This window comes from Mesoplodon mirus, assembly GCF_964341445.2.
Source record: "Mesoplodon mirus genome assembly, chromosome: 20".
NCBI classification, from domain to species: domain Eukaryota; kingdom Metazoa; phylum Chordata; class Mammalia; order Artiodactyla; family Ziphiidae; genus Mesoplodon; species Mesoplodon mirus.
The window spans coordinates 22,446,633-22,465,107 of record NC_138996.1 but is presented as its reverse complement, the minus strand read 5'-3'; the positions used below and the strand labels follow the sequence as shown (position 1 = coordinate 22,465,107).

At 34.5% G+C, this 18,475-nt stretch overlaps 1 protein-coding gene across 7 annotated transcripts in view; it reads right to left on the bottom strand.

Moving 5' to 3' along the window:
• Positions 1-18,475, bottom strand: part of TUSC3 (tumor suppressor candidate 3) — a 183,237-nt gene that overhangs the window by 93,356 nt on the left and 71,406 nt on the right. For all 7 annotated transcript variants that reach the window (XR_014292371.1, XR_014292372.1, XM_082608600.1 and 4 more), the window contains exons 3-5: positions 11,905-12,022; positions 7,905-8,045; positions 5,645-5,785 (exon numbers count right to left, since the gene is read on the bottom strand). Coding sequence is in view for 5 of the 7 variants with exons in the window: in XM_082608600.1 (XP_082464726.1) it covers positions 5,645-5,785; positions 7,905-8,045; positions 11,905-12,022 (400 nt within the window). In the remaining 2 variants the exon portion in view is untranslated. The remainder of the gene's footprint in view (positions 1-5,644; positions 5,786-7,904; positions 8,046-11,904; positions 12,023-18,475) is intronic.

Genomic DNA, 18,475 nt, shown 5'->3' with positions numbered 1-18,475 from the left:
CTAGGGAAAGTGAGCAAATGGGAGGCTATCAGCACCCAACCTAGCTTTACAAGATTGAGAGAAAGGATACAATCTTGAGTATGCCCACAAGAGGGAACAAGAAGTGTGGAACAGGCTTATCCACAGAAAAGATCTGAGAAAGCCTCAGAGTCCCCAACATGACTGAAGAAAGGAATTTCTCTCCCAAAGCCACCTAATTTTGGAGGAGGTACACTTCTTCAAATATGAAGAAAACAATGTAAGACTTCAATTTCAAGGAACATGACACCATCAAAGGAGAACAATTTTCCAGTGACCAGCGAATAAAGAATTCAAAATAGTTGTTTTAAGGAAGCTCAGTCAATGAGCTACAAGAAAACACACAAAGATAATCCCATAAAATCTGGAAAATAATACATGAAAAAAATGAGAAGTTTAACAGAGAGATAGGAATCATAAAAAAGAACCAAATAGAAACTTGGGAGCTGAAGAATATGACAAATAAAATGAAAAATGCCATAGAGAATATCAACATCAGATTGGATCAACTGGAAGAAAGAATCTGTAGAGATCACTTGAAATTATCCAGTCAGGGAGAACAGAAACACAAACATGTGAACAATCTTGCCCTAATTTATTTTCTCCACTTTGCGAAATACTGTTCTCCCGGCATAGTACCACCAAATTTCAACCCTAAATCATCTTCTCCAAGATACACTATAGTAAAAATGTCTAAAAGACAAAGAGAGAATTTTAAAAGCAGCAAAAGAAAAAAAAAAAGAAAGAAAACCCTCATATACAAGGAAACCTTGGAAACCTCCTTAAGGCTATCAGTGTATTTCTCAGCAGAAAGCTTGCAAGCCAGGAGAGAGTGGAATGAGGCATTAAAAATGCTACAAGAAAAAAAAAAAGCCAACCAAGAGAACTTTACCTGGCAAAGTTGTCCTTCAGAGATGAAGGATAGATAAAAACTTTCCCAGACAAACAAAAGGTAATAAGTTCATCACCAATTGATTTGCCTTACAAGGAATACTGAAAAATATCCTTCATGCTAAACACACTGGTAAAGGCAAGTATATAGTCAAATTCAGAATATTCTAAAACTGTAATATGGTACTGTGTTAATGACTTAAATCTAGAACAAAAATTAAATAAAAACAATAGCTATAAAAAAGTAAAATTGTGACCTCAAAAACATAAAATATGTGTGGGGAGAATAAAAGGTAGTTTTTGTATACAATCAAAGTTAAGTTATCAGGGTAAAAGAGACTATTATAAGATGTTTTATGTAAAGCCTCATGGTAACCACTAAGAAAAACTACAGCAGATGCACAAAAGAAAAAGAGAAGGGAATCAAAGCATACCACTACAAAAAATCATCAATTCATAAAGGAAGATAACAAAAGAAGAAAGAAACAAGGGAACTAACTACAAAACAGCCAGAAAACAATAAGATAACATTAGTAAGTCCTTATCTATTAAAAGTTACTTTAAATGGATCAATTTATCCAAACAAAAGGCACAGAGTGAACGAATGGATAAAAAAGGAAGACATAACTATATGCTGCCCTCAAGAATCTCACTTCAGCTTCAAGGAGACAAATAATTTCAAAAAAAGGGATGGAAAAAGATATTACACACAAGTGGAAACCAAAAGAAAAAATAGAGTAGCTATGCACCCATCAAACAAAATAGACGTGAAGGAAAAAATGATTGCAAGTGACAAGGTAAATGAATAAAATGAAAGAGGAGACATTAAACTCATACTACAGAAATACAAAGGATTATAAGAGACTACTATGAACAACTGTATGCCAACAAATTGGATAACCTAGAAGAAACAGATAAACCCTCGAAACACAAACCTATCACGACTGAATCATGAAGAAATAGAAAATTTGAACAGACCTATAACAAGTAAGGAGATTGAATCAGTAATTAATGACCTCCTAACAAAGAAAAGCCCAAGACCAGATGGTTTCCCTGGCAAACACTACCACATATTTAAAGAAGAATTAATACCAATCCTTTTCAAACTCTTCCAAAAAATTAAAGAGGGAACACTCCCAAACTCATTGTATGAGGCCGGCATTACAATGATACAAAAAGATAAAACTACAGATCAATATCCCTGCTGAATACACATGAAAAATTCTCAACAAAATACAGTAAACCAAATTCAACAGCACATTAAAAGAATCATACACCATTAACAAGTAGGATTTATCCCTGGGATGTAAAGATGATTCAACATCTGCAAATCAATGAGATATATCAATTAATAAAATGAATAAAAATCATATGATCATTAATGTTGATATAGAAAAAGCATTTGACAAAATTCCACATCCTTTCATGATAAAAACTCAATAAGGGTATAGAAAGAATGTACAACAACATAATAAAAGCCAGATACAATAAGCTCCCAACTAACATCATGTTCAACTGCGATAGGCTGGACGCTTTACCTCTAAGATCAGGAACAAGAAAGGCCTATCATCAACCTTATTCAACATAGTACTTAAGTACTATCTAGAGCAATTAGGCAAGAAAAAGAAATAGTGGATATTCAAATCAGAAAAGAAGTGAAACTGTCTCTGTTTGCAGATGATATGATCTTATACACAGAAAATCCTAAAGACTGCACCGAAAAAGGGTTCGAACTAATCACTGATTTCTTCACTAAAGTTGCAAGATTCAAAATCAACATACAAGGACTTCCAAGGACTTCCCTGGTGGCACAGTGGTTAAGAATCTGCCTGCCAATGCAGGGGACATGGGTTTGAGCCCTGGTCCAGGGAGATCCCACATGCCGTGGAGCAACTAAGCCCCTGTGCCACTGCTCGCCCGCGTGCCATGACTACTGAAGCCCACGCGCCTAGAGCCCGTGATCCACAACAAAGAGAAGCCACTGCAATGAGAAGCCCACGCACCGCAACAAGGATTAGCAAAGAAAGCCCACACGCAGCAACGAAGACCCAACACAGCCAAATATAAATAACAAAACAAAATACAAAATCAGCATACAGAACTCAGTTGCATTTCTACACTAATAATAAATTATCCAAAAAAGAAATTTAAAAATCCCATTTACAACATCATCAAAAACAGTTAAATTCATTCCTAAGCATTTTATTAAGGAGGTGAAAGATCTGTACATGACATTCATGAAAGAAATTAAACAAATGGGAAGTATCTTGTGTCCAACTGTAGATATCCAACTACCTAGATTGGAAGAATTAATATTGTTAATATGTCCACACTACCCAAAGCCATCTACAGATTCAATGCAATCACTATCAAAATTCCAATGGCATTTTTCACAGAAATAGAAAAAACAATACAAAAATTCATATGGAACCACAAAATGATCCCAGATAGCCAAAGCAATCCTGAGGGAAAAAAAAACCAAAGTGGGAAGCACCACATTTCCTGAAATCAAACTATATAACATAGCTACAGTATGGTACCACCATAAAAATCACATAAACCAATGGAATAGAATTGAGAGCTCACAAATAACTAATGCATATGCCATCAAGAAATATGTGACAAGAAAGCAAAGAATATACATCAGGGAAAGGACAGTCCCCTCAATAAACAGTGTTGGGAAAAGTGGATATTCACATACAAAATAACGTGAATAACTACTTCCTATCTTATACCACTCACAAAAATCAACTCAAAAAGGATTAAAGATTTAAATGTAAGACCTGAAACTGTAAAACTCCTAGAAGAAATATAGGGCAAAAGCTCCTTGACATTAGTCTTCACAGCAGTATTTTGAATATGACACCAAAAGCTTTTCATTTTGTTGATGAGCTTTATAGATTCCCTTTACTGCTCCTTGAGCCAGAACCAGAGATATCTTCTAGATATCTTTGCTCCACATGGCTCACTTTAAACTTTCAAGCTGAACTGAGTTTAAGTCAAGAAAAACCAAAATAGTAAACAAAAAATTATCAACCCTCAACATCTTCTAATTAGAGGTCATTTTGAAAGCTGATGTTCTTACCTGATCTACCTGCTGACACTTACTTTTTAAAAACATCAAATACTTGAGCCTTGCATTCTCTCCAGGTTTTATAGTTATATCACCAGCAGAAAAAGGTTGGCATATGTATAATGCCATCTTACCTATAAACAGAGCGTCATTTTTTAAAACCATGATTTCTGTCTTACAACTGAGTAGCAATAATCCTTTACATATTCTATGTGACAGCACATAGTCTGCTAATGCATTTTGATCCAAACTGACAATTTCTGTCCTTTGATCGAGGTACTAAATCTGTTTATATTTAAAGTACATAAGTATATTGATATGATATGGCTGATATGATGGTATTTACGTCTGTCATTTTTTAAATTGTACTGGGTTTCTTGTGTTTTACTCCTCTGTGTTAATTATATATTTTTAGTACTCCATTTTAATCACTATCTTAGCTTTCCAGCTAATCTCTTTTATTATGTTTTCAATTGTTCCTCTGAGGATTACAATATGTATCTTAAACTCATCCCAGTCAATTTAAAGTTGATATTGAACCACATCAGGTAAAATATAGGAACTTTTCAACAACATAGCTCAATTTATCCTTTAACATGCTATTGTCATGCACACACAACAAACCCACCAATCCCTCAATGCAGTGTTATATTTTGCTTTAAACAGTCATGTCTTTAAAATATAAAAAGCAAAGAGAAAAATATTAACCTACTATAATTAGGAAAGCTCCATTTTCTAGTAAGAATTTAAGTCTATTTGCATAATATAGATATTATGCTACTGTTTATATTATTTTACACCAATATTTTTAATTAGTATAACTATTAAATATCAGATATATCACTGAATATATTTTATTTATATACTGTTCACATTTCCATTTTATTAGCTAATTTTTTTTTTTAATTTAGCACAATCATAAAGGGAAGAAAAATCCTTTTAGTACAAACTGAAATAGGATTATGTTCACCTGGATTCTCCTAATAGTATCCTAACCAAGTTTCCTGATCCCAGACATACCCTTCAATTGATTGCCCACTGCTACCAAAGTGATCATTCTAAAACATAAATGATGTCACACACTCTAGGAAGCCTGTCATGACCTTTGTCACTCAAGGTTAGGTGACCTTCCTATGACCTTCCTATGATATTTTGTGCTTACCTCCATCACAGCATGTGTAACATTACACTGTATTTGTCTTCTGATTAGCTTGTATCCCCACGATGAATTACGTACAGGTAGGGTCTAGTCTTACCTTTATACCTCCAGTACCTAATAAACATCAGAAACATAGTAGAGACACAAGAAAAGAGTTGCTGGAAAAAAACAACTGAATGAGTACATTTCCAACTGCTTCAGCTTGTAAGAGTCTCCAAACTACTAATTCTTAGTATATTTCTAAATGTATTCAACATACATTCCTTTAGCACTTGTAATATGCCAAGTACACAGGGAAAGACATTACATTTTAATAGTGAAACGTAGAAGGGAGATAGCACAGTCTAGACTAACTGAACTTAAATTATATCACCTTAAGTCCTAAAAAGTTAATTCCTCTCATCCAGACTTGATTTCCATTATAGTAATAATCTGGCTCATTTTGTTAATATTATACAACTAATACCATTACACAAAGAAATAGGGTAAATGTGTTAACATACCAGAGATACCATGGCCCAACCAGTCTTGTTATAGATGAACTCCAAGTTGTTCCTTCTTAAATACAGCAAACCACCCACAAGTGACACTAACAAGGCCAAAGCAATGGTGCCAGAGTAGTTGGGTGGTCTGAAGACACGAATCTGCAAGAATACAATGGAAGTTTTTAAAGTTAAAGAAAGATATTAATCTTTTTTGCTGAACCATATTCTAGTCCTTCCAGTCTTTTAACACAGATAATTCAGAAAGGTGTCACCTTACTTTTCATACCTGGAAATAACATTCCTTTTGCTCTTTATGAGTCAAAAAATACATGCCTTAAAACATCATGGCTATGTAACATGACTTGCTCTTCAGGTGCTTTTAGGTGAATACAGTTAAATATATGCAAAACCTACTTATATTCATGAACAAAACATGACCTCTGTGGTATTGTGGTCAAGAATGCATTAGCAGAATCCAGTCAAAAGCAAACATCAGGCAAATCAAATAAGGATCATTCAGTTCAAAAAGTGGGAGAGGATTATATTCTTCAAGATGTCAAAGTTTTTAAAAGACAAAGATAAGTTATGGAAATGTTCCAGGTTAAACAAGGCTAAAGGACAAGTAAATGTAATACCTAACTCTAGACTGGATCTTGTACTGAAGGTGGGAAAATATTAAAGGATAGTATTAGGTCAACTGAACAAAGCTAGAATATGTACCATAGCTCAAATAGAAATATTATACCAATGTAAATCTGTGAAGGTGATAACCGTACCATCTTCATGTATTTCTTAGGAAATGCAATTCACCTTCTAATGGTTCAGAAAAAGACTGTGTGTGGGTGTGTAAGTATGTGTGGAGAGACAGTGTGGGGGAGAGGTTAAGAGAATAAGAATGGCAAAGCAAAAGCTGTAAAAAGTCAACACTTTGTGAATCCTGATAAAGGGTATACACTGAAACTATTTATACTATTTTCATTTGTGGAACTTTTTAATTTGAAATTATTTACAAATAGATCCACATTTGTAAAAAATATACATATCTACTAACAATGCGTAAGTATGATAATAGGTTAGAATCATTTCTGATTAAAATTTGGTATTTCTTATAAAGAATTAATAGTACTTTTCCAAATTACTTTTAATATTTTGTACCAAATAAATGATACATTGTAGAGCTGAATATCTGCCAAAACATTTCCAAAAAAATGATGAGTTAGAAAGTAAGTTTAGCCACCGAAATATCATTAATACCTATATTATTTATTTACAATGATGGTAGTATAATATGAGAGACGTCTTTCTCAACTGAGAATAAATGTGTTTACACCTTATGGTAAAAATCAATGCTTCTGTATTACTTCTAAGGTAAATATAATTTTAAAGTAGCTGGTTATTATAATTGTTCACTGTAGAACATTCTGGTGACATTAAGTGCTCCACACAGACATGAACTGTCATCATTTTTGTTCATTTACTTGCTGAATAAACTGTCTATGCATCTACACTCATATTTATGCTTTTCTGAGTCATACTATAAATACTATTTTTCTAACCTACTTTTTCACTTGTTATACCTTAAGCTTCTTTCTACATCAGATATTCTTGCAAACCACTATCTAGACTCTGGTACATTTAATTAGTCTCTTATTTTTACACATTTGATTTCTTTACGATTTTTTCCATTAGAATGAACGTTAAAAATTTTTTTCCTATGGTTAAGAATTTAGATCATTCCTGATTATATCCTTAAGTTAAATTCCTACAAGTGGAGTTATTAAGTTAAATTCCATAAAATAAAGACATGACACATACCATTAGAATAGTTATACCAATTTATAGTCCCAAGCACAGTATATGTCAGTGGCATTTTCTCACATGGCTCATGAAAAAGTGGGTATTATCCCATTTTTATTTGCTCAAAGGATAGATAAAAATTATACATTTGGCTTTTTAATTAGAATTTCTTTGATTACTAAGACCGCTGAGCAACAGTCAGTATATTTTTTAGCCTGTGAAATTACTTTGTGCCTAACTTACGTATTCTTTAATGGTTCCCTGATATTTTAAGAACCATTATTTTAAAAACCATTTAAATTCACCTAACTCAAAGTTTAACTTACAGCTATCAGACGCAGTTTTCTTGAAGCAAGGAGAAATGTTCCATAGAGAAATTGAAAAAAAAAAAAAATCCTGTAGCCTTATTACAAATCCTGTAGCCTTATTACAACCACACTAATTAGCCTATTATTAAAACTGATAGGGAACAAGAACATACATGAACATCAGTTCTGTCAGCAATCCACTTTGCTAGTTGCTCAGCTGCAAATCCAATTCTTTGAAGGTCAAAAGTATCAGCTCTCTTGGGTCTGCCTTTTGGAGGAAAATGCATAAATGTAGGAGCGGAGTTCATGTTGAGCTGTAAAACATAAGATAAAACATACTAAATACAATATCCCACCAATCTTTATATATCCTTCCTCTGACATTTTATGGGGCTTTTCCCTGCATGAAGTTTGGAAAGATAGCATTTATTATGAAAATCCAAGTGGCTTTCCAGAGCTTAATTACTGTTTTTAGTCATCTTAGTATATTGTTGAATAGAAAAGAACTTTTAGGAATTAGGCCAAGCTTGCCGAACCTTCACATTTAACATACATCATTCACATTCTCAGCTGCATCATCTATTTCATTGGCCATTTCCTTCTTTATTTTCTAGAATTCTACAACTAAAGAATGAAATGATTCAAAGTGCAAAATAGGAACACTGTAATTTGGTGGTACATGGACTGTTTTCACTTCTTAAGCAGTTATTAAAGAAAAAGGACCGGCATTTGATGAAAGATATAAATATATCGTGTAATTAATTTCAAGTATATTGACTTCTTTGTTAAAACTTTAAAGACTTTTGTTCAACTCCTCCATTATTTCAACTGTCTCAAAATGGTCATATCTCATAACTATTTTCTAAAGGCAAGCTCCATTTGAAAAGTATACTGAATAAAACACTACTCTAGTATAAACAATATCATATCTAAAAACAAATATGAGGTTAATTTGCATTGAGGAGTAAACTGCAAAACATACATACAGATTAAATTCTTGCTGCTCAAGAATTATGAAAAATGTTTCAAATGAAAGGCAAAGTGATTTTTGGCCCTGACTTCCAATATATAGTTCAGAATTCCCCAATAATGAGAATAAAAAGCAAATTGAAGTAACAACAAACATCAGATCATGCTTGCTGTCATCAAGGTAAAGATACAGCAGTACCAGCTGTGGGCCTGCATGTTACGGACATTTAGTAATTTTTATTAAATTGAACAGAACACGGTCACCAATTCCTCTCTTCCCTGTGATTTCTCCCCCCTCCACACTTTGTGCATGTGTTTCCTGACAGATGCACAAGAGACAGCTACAGCCAATATGTAAATCTAAGATTCAAGGGAGAGGAAGTCCCTGCATTAGAACAATCAGAAACTCCACGCTAAGACACTTCACATCCTAGAATTTTAGAGTTAAAAAGATATAATTCAAAGCTTTAATCTTAATTAAAATGTACAAATTCCCAAGGCTACATAAAGCAGGGTACAACACAGTCCTGACTGCTAGTGCAGAGTGCCTTCTAACACATCATTAACTTGTTGGCCTGCTGTCAGACACAGCCTCAGCCATCACACGGGAATCACATATACTTTACTTTCCAAACAAGTCTCCAACAAGCCAAAGATTGTCAAATTTCTTCACTTGTTCTTAATATCATATCCAGACACCACAGTGACAATGCTGACAGTGCTTTCAAACATCAGTTTAGAGAGAGTACTTCAACAAAATGTGACTCAGTAGTTAGCAAGAAAGAAAACATACGCATTAAGAATCTTCTAGTAGTTCCCAAGTAAAACAAAATATACACTTCCCTATTTTTGTAGATTATAGTTCCCCATAAAAATCATTAGCAGCTATACTTTTATGCACTTCTGCATTTTAAAATGAAAACTCTCATTGCTAAGCCAGGGGCTACGTTTTGGAAAAACAAAGCAGTGCTGTGTTTGGAATTCTGCTGATTCAAAACTAACCTGAGGAAATTTTTCAATTAAAAACAATCTTGACTTCAACTCTTATATCTATGCCAAAGTTAAAAAAAATGTGTAAAGCATATAAAAGAACTCAACAATTATATCTAACAGTATATCTATATGTTTATATACTGGCAGCTTATATAGTCAGTACCTAGCACAAAGGGAGGATTACTTTGTCCCACAATTTTGTTTGGTTTTCTTTAATTCTAATTAGCTGACAACATTTTAAAGATAGAGAAATTTCATATAAAAATTCATTATTTGTGTCTCTACTTGAAAAACAGATCTAGCTCCACTGGCCTGCATTTCTTCACTAGAGAGAGAGCTGAGCTGCATCTCCCTCACTGGGTCGGCTGGTCCCGTCCAGTCCGCTGTAGCCCCACCCATGCCAGTGAAACCAACGGTCAGCTGCATGGCATTCTACTGATTTTATTTCTTACAGCAGTTAGGAAAAAAGTGAAATTTGAGTGTTTCCATTAAATATTTATTTTTTAAAAAAAGACCAAGAAAGATTTTGTTCTAATAAAGATAGGAGGGAACATATTTAAGTATTCAAGTGAAGAACTAATGTTTTTAATATACTAAGTATGTACATAAACAAAGATCCCATAATGAAACTAAACTCATGTAACTGGTTTCCCTCATTCAGCTTCCACACCTAGCCAGGGTAGACGTTTGGGCTTGAAGCCTCTGCTCTAGCAATCAGACTGGACCTGGGTGACTGTTTTCTAAGATGGCAGAGAGGATTCATTTATATACTGAGTGAAAATATATATTCATGTATATACCAAATGCTATATATATAGCACTATCATCTGATGACCTCTAAGGCCAAGTCTCCTGAGATTCTACACAGACCTATAAATTACATGAAAAAATATTTGGATGTTAATTATAGCACTGTAATTTACCTTTACAAGGTTATTTGAAATTACACATTTATGTTTATGTGTTTTCCTTTGTTTTTATATTATTAGCTCCCTAGTCTATAAGCTCCTTATGGGGAAGAACTATGTATGTTTTTCTCACCAATTCAATAATACTTCCTGAATAGATGGGCAAAAGGAAACATGCTCAAAAGGTAAAATAAATTTATAAGGAAAAAATAAATGAAGAATACTAATAGGAAAGCCCAAGGGTAAAGGGTATTGAAGGCAAAAAGAAAGAATTTATCCTATTCAACTAGACACTGTCAAAGAAGAATGAATTATCAATCTGGAAGCAAGTAAGCAGAAACACTCACTAATGGACCATTTACAATTAGCTTGAGTCTTTACAGAACTAAATACTTTTCCATGACATGGTAAAGAACTGTGCCAGAGTGTCACATGTGAGAAAAATAAAATAGACCAAGATACCCAAACTAATCAATGCTGGGTATGGCACTAAGTCTTACATTTGAAAGGCATGATCAAGTAGTGATAAATACAAGAAATTAATAACTCTGCAGGGATCAAGAAGCCAGACAGCTGAGTTCAAATTCTATCACCATTTTATTTTATTATCTCCATATACTAACTCTGTAACCTTGGACAAGTGATGTTAACCTCTCCATACCTTAATTTCCTCATCGATGAAATAGAGATAAAAACAACATATTTCTCTTTGGATTGTTATGAAGCTAAATGAAAGAAAACACATGAAGTACTTAGAAGAGTCCTTGGACTTATAAGTACTCAATGTTAGCGATGATGATGTAATCACGACAAGTTCCAATAAGACTGGTATCCTTATAGGAAGCAGGACGTGCGTGCCATTGGGTTAGGGTCCCACCCTTATGACCTCATTTAACCTTTATTACCCCCTTAAAGGCCTTATATCCCCCCCAAACAGCATAAAGGTTAAGTAAAACTTACACTGAATCTCATATAAAATTTCACAAATTTATGCAAAATACATATTTGCAAAATACAAATTTATGCAAAATACCACCCAAACCACACACAATATATCAGTGGCATGTAAACTGCCACTGTATGCTGAAAAAACATACTTCCTCTATAACGGAAAAGTCAAAATGTGTTTATTCACTAATGGCAAAAACTATGTACTGATAAAGGTAACATTGACTGTAATTATTGTAATCATATCACATAATTAATAACTACTCATTGTATGCACTGAATTGTATTTTTATCTGGCAAAGATGCAGCAATCATAACGAACTCTATTAAATGTTATTAAAAAAAACTCTTTTACCTGCTGAAAAACATCTGTTCCCTCATCGTAGTCCACCATACTGAAGAAGAGTTTGTTACAAAAAGCAGAGGAATAGCGCCAGGAGTTAGCCAGTATTTGATATTCTTCGTTAGCTTGCCTGATAAGGATAATGGGACAGAGTAGAAACATTATCAGTATTGAAACATTAACAAAGCTATTAATAAAACAGGGAATTCTGGGGCAAGAGTTGGCCTGTTTTAGTACGGACTGCAAGCTAAGAGTAGATTTTATAGTTTAAACGGAGGTAAAAAAATAAAAAGAATATTCCACGACATGTAAAAATTATACAGAATTCAAACTTTATCATTCGTGAATAAAGGGTTACTGCATCACAGCCACACTGATTCCTTTACTTATTGCTGTGTTTGCTATTACGCAGAGGAGGGCAGAGTGGAGGAGTTCTAATAGAAAGTGTGTGGGCAAAAAAGCCCATCCTGGGCTTCCCTGGTGGCGCAGTGGTTGAGAGTCCGCCTGCCGATGCAGGGGACACAGGTTCGTGCCCTGGTCTGGGAGGATCCCACATGCCGCAGAGCAGCTGGGCCCGTAAGCCATGGCCGCTGAGCCTGCACGTCCGGGGCCTGTGCTCCGCAACGGGAGAGGCCACAGCAGTGAAAGGCCCGCGTACCGCAAAAAAAAAAAAAAAAAAAGAACATGCAGGATCATCAGAGCCCATGGCAGGATGATCATACTGTTGCTTTTCCCAACAGTATTCACAAAAAAATAACAATGCCATATTAAAAAAAAAAAAGAGCAAAGAAAGTAAAAGAGCAAGCACTTGTAAATAGAAAATACGATTTCTCAAATTAAACACCAATATTAGTAGATAGAGTTAAATAAAATTCAAAGAAAAGGACACAGGTGGACAATATTGGTGGGAGGAAGGAGAAAGGTACCTAGGCATATAGTCCAATAAGCCCAACCTTCAAATAGGAGCCCCAGAAAGAGAAGAGACTAAGGAAATTTTCTGGAAACATAATACAATTAAAGGAGACTAGGTATTCAAATTAAAATTACTTCCCAGGTTCTGAATAAGAGGAATAAGAAAAGACCAACATATTATGATATTTTAGAACACTCTGGATAAAAAGAAGATCCTAAAAACTTTTAGAAAAAAAAAAGTACTTAACAAAGGCAAACAATGAGACGGGGATTGCACTGGTTATTAGCAGCAGTAGACACTGGCAGATAACAGAATAACGCCTTCAGAGTTTTGAGGGCATATTATTTTCAATCTAGAATTGTATATCAAGCCAAACGATTAAGTTTGAAATAAACATGGTTGAAGAAATGTAAGTCATATGAAATTACCTTAGGCTATAATTGATAGAAATGGTAAAAATGAGAGTGTGATAGAAGAACTGTAAGGAAGGTAAAGGGGCAACTAGAAATATGATGCAGTAGGAAAGGTGGAAGATGTGTAAGAAAGCTGTGATCCAACTACGAAGCTATGAAATACAAATCAGGACAGGAATTTACTTGGACTTCAAGATGAAGAGAACCGATTCTAAGCAACCATTACAATTAGGATGAGTGGCACGATGTCCAGATCATCGTTAAGGCACATGTGGTCCTGCGACAGGAAAAACAACAACAAAATGAATCTAAAAGGCAAGGTCCAAAGAAGAAGAAAATTAAAATGTATCATAATCTTGATTGCTAGGTGATGGGAAAAGGTAGTCATTTTGAACATTTTCTTTTGCATCAGGGAGGGGGTCATAAACAACAGCACTGTGGAAAAGGAACCATAATAAAAACCTACTACTTTGCAATTGATGCTATTTCTGTGGAAACAATAAGTCGACCTACAGACAGAGCACAGATGTAATGATGGTTACAGTACAGAATGTAAGAGCTATCAACTATGACAATACAGAAGTACAGGGAACAGGATTTGGTAGGTAAAAGGGAGGAAGAAGGTGTACCTGCTAATCTTCGGCTTAGGGAATCAAGAGATATCACTTACACTTATGAACAAGAAATAGAAGAACGCTATTTACTGTTTACAATAATAAAAGAAAACTATAAAAATGATAAGGGGTGAGATGAGTTAAATCCTCACCTATTAGAGCCAGAAATGTAAAGATCAGGTCTACCGCATGAAATATATAAGACTAACATTTAGAGGTATGAAAAAAACACCAGAAGAAAACAACACAAAGGAATAACGGTGATTGCCTGTGGCTAAGTCTGCAAATAAGTGAGTGCAAGGGCTAGGGACATTCTAGGCCCTTTTTTATTAACAAGGAGCACCTAACAGTGCTATGATTAAAATATATTTAAGTGGGCTAAATATGAACAAGGCTATAATCTGAGGTCACTTAGCATAAAGACCTTAAGGGCACATTTTAAGAGAGCACAGTACAAAAACCGACACTGTACAGATCAGCCTGAGACTGCACTGTGCTCACCAGGCAGAAAACTCTATTGTATACATTCTGAATCTGTTCAATGAAATAATTACAAACTTTTAAAACTTTGGTGGTTAAATTAGATTTAACCTGAGCACCTAACAGAAGAGGTGAGCTAATCTCCAAGGTCTCTGCTTTCATGGAGTTGACGTTTTAGTAAGGAGACATATAATAAACAACCAAATAAACAAATGAAAATCATTAAAAGGTAAGATATACACTGAGGAAAAAAAATTACATGGAATTGTATTACAGAAAACAATGGAGGATCTACTCAGATGACACGGTCATAAAAGGCTTCTCAGATGAAGCGACACTAATGCCCAAATCTCAAGGATGAGAGAAAGCCATCGCTGAAAAGAGCTAGAGAATGGACATTTCGGGGAGCAGGAACAGCAAGCACGAGGGCTGGGAAGGGAAAGACTTCAAGGTGCTGGAGAAATGAAGCTGTGATATAAATGGGAACATGCTCTCTGTCTCCTGGAGGGATACATGCGGATTACATAGCTCACACCCTCCCTCATCTATTTAAAACAGTGCCTCATGGCTCCTCTTCCAACCCTAAATAAAAGCAGAGTTAGGACCAATATGAGCCATAAAATCTGATTTGATTTTTGTCTTATGGAATATAATATTACAGGTAGTTATTCATCATTAATTTTCAAAGAAAAATGTATAGTAATGTCACACCATGAATTGGCACTGACGATTAAGTAGATCTGAACATCTCTGTACTAATGAACCTTAAGGGACCAGTGCGTCCTTAAAAAAATCGTTAAAACGATAGCATAACAATTAAGAAAGCAGTTTATTTTTACACGAACATCTTACACAAAAGCACATTTTAACTTTTAAAATGAAACTGAGGGAAATGGCACATCTGCAAAAACTGGCATTCTTATGATAATGATGCTCTGAGAAATGAAAATGCTTCATTTTGAAAAATACACAGGAAAAATACTATCAAATTTTAGTATTCAACATCCGTGTATAGTATCTTATGGAATGACATAAGACTGGGATAATCTTGAACTTTTTTCCCTTATAATGTTATAACCTACCCCAAACCTATTAGAATCTACTAAGAATACATTCATTCACTCATTAATTCACTCCACAAATATATATTAGTGCCAACAATGTGTCAGGTAATGAAGGACTGAATAGTAAGTTCAAGGGCCCTGACTTCAAGGAGAATACACTCTAGTGAGAAAAAGATGCCTCACACAAGTATACACAAAATGTCAGATAGTTGGAAATACCCTGAAGGAAATAAAACAAGAAAATGTGGTAAGTGGTATTGAGGGGTCAAAGAGGATGAATTCATTTTGCCTTCAAACTCTGTTTTCTACACCATCCACTTCCTCAGTTTAATTTCCCAATAACCAGCTGTGGGTTCTCACCTCTGTTCCAAAGTCCTAAAGAGTTCCCCACTGCCTATATAACGAAGACCATGGGCAGAAGAGAAGAGCCCCTATCCCCTGGCCACAATTTACATCTACAGTCTGTACCCACAGGAACATACCGCATGCTCAAAGGGTCTCTCCGTTTTGTGACACCCTGTGTTCATTCTTTAAGCTTTAAATCATTAAATCCTCTGCTTAAAATGTCCTCCCTTCTTTCAAAAGCTTGCTCAAAAATGCCCCTCCTACAGAAGCCACTTCAATTCTCTGTAATACTTCGGGCAGCTGTCAGAAGTGGAAATTCTCAGCTGCTGTGCAGCGCTGTTTATTTTATGCATATACTGTTCTGCTTATGCATACTATGTTTATGCAGTAATTGTTCGTTGGCTAGGCCTTAGTCCAGAATAGGCATTTAATAAAGGTTTGATGATGAATAATATACTTTCCTAAAGAGTCAATATATTACATATACCCTAAAACTAAATAATACTAAATTAGAGATTTTGAATTCTGGACAGTCTGACTAAAAGCCCACTTAGTCAGATTTATGTCACAGGTTAATGTCTCTTTTAAGGCCAATTTGCTTCACGGTATTGGTGGTCTTAGGAAGAAAAAAAGAAACACCTTAAATCTTTGTACCATCACAAATATATGTTATTTGTCAAAGGAATAGTGGTCTTGATTTGAATAATGACTAAATCATCTCCTAATGTCATGTTCCTAAATTAATTTCATATGAAATATAAAATCTAGATCTTAATCATCAGTGATGTTTATTCAGCGTTTTAATATATGCTACAATAATAAAAAAGTATACCTCACAGTGTCCGCCTTTAAGAAGCTTGGCAGAGAACAGAATAGACACACACTAACACACAAGTAAGATACATACATTGAAAAAAGAATGCAGATTGTAGATGCTATACAGCATATAGAAGAGAATGGGATCACAGTGGATTGGAGCAGCTGGACAAAGTGTGAATGGGAAAATATTCAGAAAAGAATGGGAGGACTAAAATTATAATAATCAAGGAAGGATCGGAAGAGAATATGAAGGCAACAGAAGCAGTATTAGCAAAGATTACCCAGTCTGAAATGTATTTTATGTAGTCAAATAACAGAACTAAGTTTCATGTTAGAAAATAAGGAAAGAATAGACTGGACGCTCTCTTCCAGGAGAAAGATAAATAAGATCTTGACTTTATTCTGTAAAAAGTGAACAACTACTACAAGTGTTTTGGAAGAAGTAGATTATGCAAAATACTAATTAAGAAAGCTGTATCTGGCAACAGTGTGCATAATGTATTAAAGGAGGAGAAAATAAATGTTCGTAAACCACTCAGAATGTTACTATACTGGTCTAGTTGGGAAAATATATGCCGCTATTAAAATACTATATAAATGAAGATATGACCTATTTCTTACATCTTCTCCTTTAGAATCTAGAGCACCAAAGCAATGAGCAAAATTTTTGACACATCGTGCTTCTACTTAGGAATCTATCTGTTGGCATAAAGAATTCCAGGGGAGCTAAGCAAATTACACTTTTTCAACACAAATACAATACTCAGAGAAAATTTACTACTGACAAGGTAATTTAGTAGCAATAGGACTAGAGACCAGATCTGTTTGTCACTAGAAATAATTCAATAAGCCTGAGAAAAACATAGTTCAATGTTGATGATATCTATTTAGGGTAAAAAAGACTTGTTAGAAGGAATATGCCCCAATAACATAAACCCTGTTCTCTAAACTTAACTCCATTATCTCTTATCTCTCCATATTCCAACTTCTTCATGCTTAACAGGGGATAGAAGAAGCCTAACTAATGACAAAGAAAGTGACTGGCTTCTTGCATATGTTTGTGTCAGCTTAGACTAATGAGCAAAGGTGTCACTAATGCTTACTAGAACCCTTCAAACTTCACTGCCATCTGAAATTGAAAGTTGAAAACCACAAATGCTCCTAGCACTTAAATAAGCACATTTCCAACACTGTTAGCTAAAAAAGTACTTTCTGTTTTAATAGTTCATAGGAACATTAGAGATGTAACTTTATGAATGGAAGGAACACTGTAAATTTTTCTAATCTATTAACATGCAGCCTGAAGAGGGCAGTCAAGTTGCAGCAAAGCATCCAGGAAGGCTTAAGCAGTAACTGCAGGGCACAGTTCTGGTAAAACTCTTCTATTAAATCTTCTCAATTTTTTATTATGGAAACAAGAAAAAAAATCAATCCAAATGCTATAGCAGTTTATAATCCTTTCTAAACGGTTATGTAAAACTAAAAAAGATTATTAACTCATCCATAGTTGTATATATTTAATATAGCTCCCATGATGAATGTAGCTTTTATCTTTTATGCCCTTGAAGGGCATAAAACTGTTTCTCTTTTTAATGTTAATCAAACTTCCTATAAGATTTATATTAAAATCTCTATGTATGCCTTTTATTTATATTTTTATGATAAATTATATATAGATATAACTATATATTGCATGGATATTCCAAAGTGTATCTTCATAAAACCTCAAATTATTCAATCTCTATAGATAGTGATATATATAGAGAGATCTGGTGTGAGTGGAACCATCCATTACTTACGGTTCTGATACCCTGAAGAGAAAAAACTGGTAAGCAACACCCTGCACAAGGATTTCAACAGTGATTTCTCTCTGGTTGTGCTATAAGTATTCAGGACCCTACTGAATATACTGAAATATATTACATAGACCCAATG